Raw genomic sequence first — 9,313 nt, forward strand, 5'->3', positions numbered from 1 at the left:
GGTATCAGAGCAACTCTGGAAGGGAAGTTTTTGATTTCATCTTGTTTACTTGTTGATCTGTTCATCTTCTCATCGATTTTGATCAGATCTACTTGTTTGCTGTTAAAAACTGATAAATCTGTGTTTTGTTGTTGTTTATGACTTGATCTGTTCGTCATCTCATCTGATATTGATAGATCTGTGCTTGATTTGTTGAAATCTGATAGATTAAGGCTGTTAATCACGTTTTTTGGTTTGAGACTTTTCAGATTCTTGTTGCAGAAGTTATCGAAATTGTTTAATCTGAATCTGTTTAGTGTTTGTCGAAATTCATCTGTTCTTGCTACTGTGAATCTGTTCTATTCTGATTTTAACAAATCTAATCCTGAAACTGAACTTGATTTCGTGATCTATCTCTGTTCTGATTGGGGTTTTTGTTGTTTCAAACTGATCTGCAATTAAAATCTGCAAAAAAAAAAATTGATCTGTTATTATTTCTGAGTATTGTTTTCTCTGAGAACTAGTTACTGGTTTCTTTTTGTTTGTGTCTCAGGTACCAATGGAAAAGGAGCACAAGGAAAGACATCAGAGAATGAAAAGTAGAGAATACCCAAGATCAACCAGAGATGAGTACAAGCAAAAAGAGTTTGATCTGTTGGACAGAAACTGGAAGCATGCTCGATTCAAATTTAAAATCCCTCCATTCCATGGCAAGGCTGATCCTGCAGCATATATAGAGTGGGAAGAAAATATCCAGTTGGCTTTCAACAATCAACACTATTCTGAAGAGAACAAGGTTCAGATGGCTACTGCTAAGTTTTGTGGTCATGCTTTAATCTGGTGGAATCAATTGATAAGGTGGAGAAGATTCGATGGAAAAGAACCAGTGGAAACTTGGCATAAGCTGAGGACTTTGATGCGTAGAGAGTATGTTCCAAGACAGTACTACAAGGAAGTACTTCAAAAGCAGCGGGAGACCAAGCTGTATCCTTCAAACTCAGTTCAGAAACAACCTGACATCAAGAGATCACGTCCATCCAGAGATATTGGTTCATCAAGCAAGAAACCAATCTGTTCCAGTAAGGAGGACATCAAGGAACTGTCTCAGTTGATCATGGACGTAGAGAAACCACTCAAGACAACCAACACAGCACGTCCATCCATTGAAACACAGCACCAAGAACCAGTTTCTACTGTCTCAGAACTCAAAGTTGCAGAACTAGACTAAGCTGCACCAATTCAAGAAGTTCAAACTGAAACATCTATGGAGAAGGAAAATTCTGAGACAGAACAAGAGTGTTCTCTTTTCTTACCTCAGTCTGAATTTAATTTCAATAATTCTTTTGATGAACTAACTTGTCTTGAACCGGTGCAATCGAGTAGAATTGTTTCAGTGTCACAGGTTGCGAAAGAAGACTCAGCAGAGAAAGAACCAGAGCAGTCAACACAAGGAAATGATTTGGAACAGCAGAACAGCCTCCAATCAGAAATCATTCCTGAATCCTTGTCTTATGACCTGCAAGAGCACTGTAAGGAGTTTAATATGGTTGTCTCTGTGCCTGAAATGTTTGTGAAAGTAAGAACTGAAGACATAAAACGTTTTGGTCTTGACAAAGTAAAAGATTTTTGTGTTTCAAAATCTGTTTTTGATAACATGTTTAAATCTTTTAAAGAACTTAAACCAGAAAACCTATTTTATCAAAAACGTTTTCCAAATCAAAATAAAAACATTTCTGGTCATGTTCTGCGTTTTGATCAATTTCTGAAACATAACAAAAGCTTTTGTCACTGTGAAAAGGTTTTTGAACTTAAATTGAAACAATCTGATTGTTGTTTTAGAAAACTTTGTGATTCACTTGCTAGAACTGCTGAGAAAAGTTTTGTTGTGAATTTCCCTGAGCATGAACTGATCCTTGATAATTCTTTTGCTTCTGCTTATGTATTGAATGAACCTAATAAGTTGCAGGAACCGAAATTGCATCAATCTGATTTTAGATTTAAATTTGTGAAATCTGCAATTATCTCTGAGCTTGAGATTGATTGTTTGTGTGCTGAAAATGTTTATAAACGTGTGGGATTGTTCTTTGATGATTTCTTAGTGTATAACACGTTCTTTGATAAACATATTGCACTTCTGAAACTTGAGATTAATGGTTCTTGCAGTATTGTGTTGTGCCTTGTGAACATTTTGGTCTATAATACTTTCTTTGACATGATAACTCACTTGACTTATCCAAAAGAAGCTGAGAAAGGTACAGGTGAAAAGAGGAGCTATACTGATCAGTGTAATGATGAATCCTTGGCCAAGTTGGAGACACAACAAGCAAACCTTGGAAGCTGTCTAGCCGCCAGTCTTGACATAGCAACAGTCAGAGGACCATATCTCAACAACCACAAGGAATTTTTCAACAAACTCAACTGCTATGGAAACTTCAGTCATCAGGGTCTCACGTCGAATTGGAATCACGTCCAAAGCTTCTCAGATGAAAGAGTTATGGGTTCTACAAGTCGACTGATCCTCTGTGTTCTTTGTGTGAATTTTTCTGAGTTTAGAACATCTCTATCCTATCTATGGCGACCAGGTGAATATGCTACAGTCAGTGATCATGTTTTCATTAGCTCTTTTATTATTGATGACACAGATATGATGCACCTGTTCTTGTCAAAAGAGCCATATGGAGATTATGATGAAGCTTGGAAGCATACAACAAGCAAGAACAAGCGTGAAGAAGATAAGAGATTTAAACCACCTGATCTGGACCAGCATAACCATCAAGAAATCCCTGGCTTTACCCTCATCAAAGAAGCGCCTCCAGATGAATCATACAAGCCAAAACCGAGCAGAAAGAACTATGGGATAAGACTCTTACTCTTTGATCAATTTTTATGTGCTAACTTGCTTTGTCTCAATGTATCAGGTTTGAGTAATGCATCAAGAGTAAGTAGAACCAAATTGATGAGTCCCTTCTACAAATCCGAACCAGTCAGCAACCATGCCTATCAAAGAGGCTTGCAAGGTAAGAGTAATTTGATTTTAAACTTTGATGTTACTGACTTGGTCCCCTCTATTGCAGGTAAAACAGATTTGAGGACAAATCTTTTTGAAGAGGGAGGAATGATACGATTCTGGATAGCACATGGAATGTAATCATGAACCTGATCCGGAAGAGCATGTAGATGAGGATGCAACATTGAAGAATGCTTGGAAACAAGAAGAATACATTGGTCTTGGCCGAAGCTTGATCATCCAAGACACTTTCACCATCATTCAACCTACTCCACCTTCAAGCTGATCATCATCTAGGCAAGTAGCTTGTGTGTGCTCTTTTCCTAACCTTTGGTTTTGTCCCACTGGGTTTTCCAAAGGAAGGTTTTTAACGAGGCCACAAGTCTACTTCTCCTATATCCTAGATGATTGATCTTGGTCTGTCCACATGAAGACCTTATGAATATTTTTAAGCTATGCTTTTAACTTTATTTAGTTTTCGAAAACTCTAGTCTTTCTTGTGTTTCCAAGGGAGCCTTTGTCTTTATTTCTCTTGTATTTTCGAGACCTTGTGCATGTACAAGGATTCTCCTTTATATTCTGGTCGTGGCCCTTGTATCAGTATCCATCTTTTTATCAAAAACCTTTGTTTTCTCTTTTCTTCTTGCTTGTCGAGTAGATTGAGTGTTGGTGTGTAATATCCAACTTCTGGTGTGTAATATCCAGAGCCCAAGGATCTCTTCTTCGGTGTGTCATATCCGGATTAGATATCTAGGAGTATCAAGAGATCATCCATCCCTCTTGTGTCATCATTCGATCCACTGCCTTTGAGAAACTCGAGTCTCTTGATTCGTTTCTGCAAAGGATTATCCCATTTGTTCCAGAGCCTTCCTAGGATCGTGTCATATCTTCTTACTCACAACTCCTATGAGATTTATTCAACTTCCTGGTTATTCTCCACTGATTAGTGGTTCCAATAAAGTTTCTTAGATCGTGGTTCATTCTGGTTTGATAAGAATCATGAAGATAATGGCATATGTCCGAACAGGCAAATCTAGAAATCATCTGGATATAAGGTGGGATATCTTCTTGCTCACAACACTTATGAGATTTATTCAACTTCCTGGTTATTCTCCACTGATTAGTGGTTCCAAATAAAGCTTCTTAGATCGTGGTTCATCCTGGTTTGATAAGAATCATGAAGATAATTGCCATATGTCCGAACAGGCTAATCTGGAATCATCTGGATAGAAAGTGGGATATCTTCTACTCACAACTCCTATGAGATTTATTCAACTTCCTGGTTATTCTCCACAGATTAGTGGTTCCAAATAAAGCTTCTTAGATCGTGGTTCATCCTGGTTGATAAGAATCATGAAGATAATGACATATGTCCCATATGTCCGAACAGGCTAATCTGGAATCATCTGGATAGAAAGTGGGATATCTTCTTACTCCAAACTCCTATGAGATTTATTCAACTTCCTGGTTATTCTCCACTGATTATTGGTTCCAAATAGAGCTTCTTAGATCGTGGTTCATCCTGGTTTGATAAGAATCATGAAGATATTGCCATATGTCCGAACAGGCCAATCTGGAATCATCTGGATAAAAGTGGGATATCTTCTTACTCACAACTCCTATGAGATTTATTCAACTTCCTGGTTATTCTCAACTGATTAGTGGTTCCAAATAAAGCTTCTTAGATCGTGGTTCATCCTGGTTTGATAAGAATCATGAAGATAATGGCATATGTCCGAACAGGCTAATCTAGAATCATCTGGATAGAAGGGGGGATATCTTCTTACTCACAACACTTATGAGATTTATTCAACTTCCTGGTTATTCTCCACTGATTAGTGGTTCCAAATAAAGCTTCTTAGATCGTGTTCATCCTGGTTTGATAAGAATCATGAAGATATTGCCATATGTCCGAACAGGCCAATCTGGAATCATCTGGATAGAAAGTGGGATATCTTCTTACTCACAACTCCTATGAGATTTATTCAACTTCCTGTTATTCTCCACTGATTAGTGGTTCCAAATAAAGCTTCTTAGATCGTGGTTCATCCTGGTTTGATAAGAATCATGAAGATAATGGCATATGTCCGAACAGGCTAATCTGGAATCATCTGGATAGAAGGTGGGATATCTTCTTGCTCACAACTTATGAGATTTATTCAACTTCCTGGTTATTCTCCACTGATTAGTGGTTCCAAATAAAGCTTCTTAGATCGTGGTTCATCCTGGTTTGATAAGAATCATGAAGATATTGCCATATGTCCGAACAGGCTAATCTGGAATCATCTGGATAGAAAGTGGGATATCTTCTTACTCACAACTCCTATGAGATTTATTTAACTTCCTGGTTATTCTCCACTGATTAGTGGTCCCAATCAAAGCTTCTTAGATATTGGTTCATCCTGGTTTGATAAGAATCATGAAGATATTGCCATATGTCCGAAAGGCTAATCTGGAATCATCTGGATAGAAAGTGGGATATCTTCTTAATCACAACTCCTATGAGATTTATTCAACTTCCTGGTTATTCTCCACTGATTAGTGGTTCCAAATAAAGCTTCTTAGATCGTGGTTCATCCTGGTTTGATAAGAATCATGAAGATATTGCCATATGTCCGAACAGGCTAATCTGGAATCATCTGGATAGAAAGTGGGATATCTTCTTACTCACAACTCCTATGAGATTTATTCAACTTCCTGGTTATTCTCCACTGATTAGTGGTTCCAAATAAAGCTTCTTAGATCGTGGTTCATCCTGGTTTGATAAGAATCATGAAGATAATGCCATATGTCCGAACAGGCTAATCTGGAATCATCTGGATAGAAGTGGGATATCTTCTTGCTCACAACACTTATGAGATTTATTCACTTCCTGGTTATTCTCCACTGATTAGTGGTTCCAAATAAAGCTTCTTAGATCGTGGTTCATCCTGGTTTGATAAGAATCATGAAGATATTGCCATATGTCCGAACAGGCTAATCTGGAATCATCTGGATAGAAAGTGGGATATCTTCTTACTCACAACTCCTATGAGATTTATTCAACTTCCTGGTTATTCTCCACTGATTAGTGGTTCCAAATAAAGCTTCTTAGATCGTGGTTCATCCTGGTTTGATAAGAATCATGAAGATAATGGCATATGTCCGAACAGGCTAATCTGGAATCATCTGGATAGAAGGTGGGATATCTTCTTGCTCACAACACTTATGAGATTTATTCAACTTCCTGGTTATTCTCCACTGATTAGTGGTTCCAAATAAGCTTCTTAGATCGTGGTTCATCCTGGTTTTTGATAAGAATCATGAATAACAGGCTAATCTGGAATCATCTGGATAGAAAGTGGGATATCTTCTTACTCACAACTCCTATGAGATTTATTCAACTTCCTGGTTATTCTCTCACTGATTAGTGGTTCCCAAATAAAGCTTCTTAGATATGGTTCATCCTGGTTGATAAGAATCATGAAGATATTGACATATGTCCGAAAAGGCTAATCTGGAATCATCTGGATAGAAAGTGGGATATTTCTTCTACTCACAACTCCTATGAGATTTATTCAACTTCCTGGTTATTCTCCACTGATTAGTGGTTCCAAATAAAGCTTCTTAGATCGTGGTTCATCCTGGTTTGATAAGAATCATGAAGATATTGCCATATGTCCGAACAGGCAAATCTGGAATCATCTGGATAGAAAGTGGGATATCTTCTTACTCACAACTACTATGAGATTTATTCAACTTCCTGGTTATTCTCCACTGATTAGTGGTTCCAAATAAAGCTTCTTAGATCGTGGTTCATCCTGGTTTGATAAGAATCATGAAGATAATGGCATATGTCCGAACAGGCTAATCTGGAATCATCTGGATAGAAGGTGGGATATCTTCTTGCTCACAACACTTATGAGATTTATTCAACTTTTATTCTCCACTGATTAGTGGTTCCAAATAAAGCTTCTTAGATCGTGGTTCATCCTGGATTGATAAGAATCATGAAGATATTGCCATATGTCCGAACAGGCTAATCTAGAATCATCTGGATAGAAGGTGGGATATCTTCTTGCTCACAACACTTATTGTTGACATGAAGCAATAAATGGATGCATGGACATGAGAAGCAAAGAAGAGAAGAAGATGAAGACTCTCGGATGGATGAAGAAACACTTGATCAGCACAAGTCTTGTGAGGCAAGTCTGGCCGTACAATACTTGGGTATCAAGCTATCAATTCGCAATGAAGAGTGATTCAAAGACAAGAAGAATATATTTAAACTAAGAAGAGTGAAGCTGGCGACCGTTGGAATGTGAAGACAAGGAGTAACAAGTTGCACAATTAAATAATGAAGAAGTCACATGATCTCCTTGCCGTTGGGAGCTGTCTCTCTCCATCCAGACCTGTCCCTTTCTCTGATCAGTGCGCAGAGAAGACCACCTTAGTTTATTATAGTTCACTTTGTCTTGTTTCTCTATTTTTGCTATTTAACCATGTATCATGTTAACCAATTTAATTAAGGAAATATGAATTCCTCTTATCTCTTTCTCTCTTAACTCTCGCAACACTCCTCTCTCTCTTATCTCTCTCTCTCGATTTGATACTAATTACTCACTCTTGTTCCTAATTCTCATCACAAACCTCCTTTAATCTTCATAAACTTTCATGGTATCAGAGCAACAAAGCTCTTGAAACCAAATTTAACTTCCGCAAACACTCTGTTCTTGTTTAAATCCTATTCTTTTAAAATTTCTCTCTCCTGTTCTTGAAGTGTTCTTGGCGAGTTGAAGAAAATGGAAGAAAGCAACAACAACAACAACAAACATCTCAACATACCTGTGACCTTGAAGGGGGTTAACTACCTCTTTTGGGCAAGGATGGTGAAGAGAGCTCTTGGTGGAAGAGGTTTATGGAAGTATGCCACAACAGAGGCTGCTCCAAAACAAACCACTCAAGGAGAAGATGGAAAAGAGGTGGTGGTGGTAGCTGATGAAGACAAATGGAATCAAGAAGATCTCATGGTGCTCTCAGCTCTCCTCAGCTCTCTTGAACCAGCAATAATGGAGTCTTACTCATACTGTGAGACTACCAAGCAGCTGTGGGACACTCTCTACAAAGTGTATGGAAATGTTTCCAACCTCACTAGAGTATTTGAAGTGAAAAGGGCCATTGGCGCTCTCAACCAAGGAGATGGGGAGTTCCAACCTCACTTTGGCAAGTTCAGGTCTCTTTGGGCAGAGATGGAGATACTAAGGCCACACACAACTGATCCTACCACTCTCTTAACCAGGCGTGAAGAGGATAAAGTGTTTGGACTGCTGCTCACTCTCAGCCCATCTTATGGTAGCTTGATTAAGCACATCTTGAGATCTGACAAGCTTCCTGACTTGGATGAAGTATGTGCTCAAATCCAGAAGGAGGAAGGCTCAGTGGGTTTATTTGGCAACAAAGGAGACCTAAACATGGCGCACCAAGCTGAAGAAGCTGTGGCTAACAAGGCATACAAGCAAGAGGAGAAGAAAGCCTTGATCTGTGACCATTGCAAGAAGAAAGGTCACCTAAAGGACAAGTGCTGGCTTCTTCATCCTCACTTGAAGCCAAACAAGTTCAGAGAGACTCGCCCCCAGCACCAGGATGCAAGAGCCAATCTCTCAACTGAGGGAGCAGAGCCAACCACACCACACCCTATGGGAGCAAGCAGCAGTGGCGTGGGGAGTGCCATGACCTCTGCATCAGTGTATGCTACTCCAAGGGCCAATCTAGATGAGATCATCACAAAGTCTGACTTAAGTGCTCTCATCAAGGCCTTAAAAGAATCTGGTATACCTAAAACTCTTGGTACTTCTCTTAGTGCATCTCACATTGTTGGTAGTTCTATGAGTGTTTTTAAAACTGCTAAACCTCTAATTATTGATTCTGGTGCATCACACCATATGATTAGTGATTTAAGCTTGATTAAAAACATTGAACCTGCCTTAGGAAATGTGATGATAGCCAATGGAGATAAAATTCCAATAGAAGGAGTAGGTGATCTCAAACTGTTTGACAAAGTGTCTAAAGCTTTTTATATGCCCACATTTGCATCTAACTTGCTGTCGGTTAAAAGGGTGACTAATGATTTGAATTGTCAAGTTACTTTCAAGCCTAACAGTGTGTATTTTCAGGATATTGATTCTAGTAAGTTGCTTGGCAAAGGTGTTACCAAGGGAGACTTGTACTTGCTTGAGGACACAAGACCAGCTTCTGATTTATCTTGCTATTTCAATTCTGTTTCTGAATTCCCTAAAGATGTAATATGGCATGCTAGATTAGGACATCCTCATTCTCATGCTTTGAACA

The 9,313-nt window shown here is 38.6% G+C and overlaps 1 protein-coding gene across 1 annotated transcript; it reads left to right on the forward strand.

Annotated features, from left to right (window-relative positions):
- Positions 1-532: 532 nt before the first annotated feature.
- On the forward strand, positions 533-1,207 carry LOC130505937 (uncharacterized; the record flags this gene model as incomplete). The annotated part of the gene is made up of 1 exon (XM_057000540.1): positions 533-1,207. A coding segment is annotated over one exon (675 nt), but the record flags the coding sequence as incomplete, so codon positions are not given.
- Between the last annotated feature and the right edge of the window lie 8,106 nt (positions 1,208-9,313).

This window comes from Raphanus sativus, unplaced genomic scaffold, assembly GCF_000801105.2.
Source record: "Raphanus sativus cultivar WK10039 unplaced genomic scaffold, ASM80110v3 Scaffold2710, whole genome shotgun sequence".
NCBI lineage: Eukaryota > Viridiplantae > Streptophyta > Magnoliopsida > Brassicales > Brassicaceae > Raphanus > Raphanus sativus.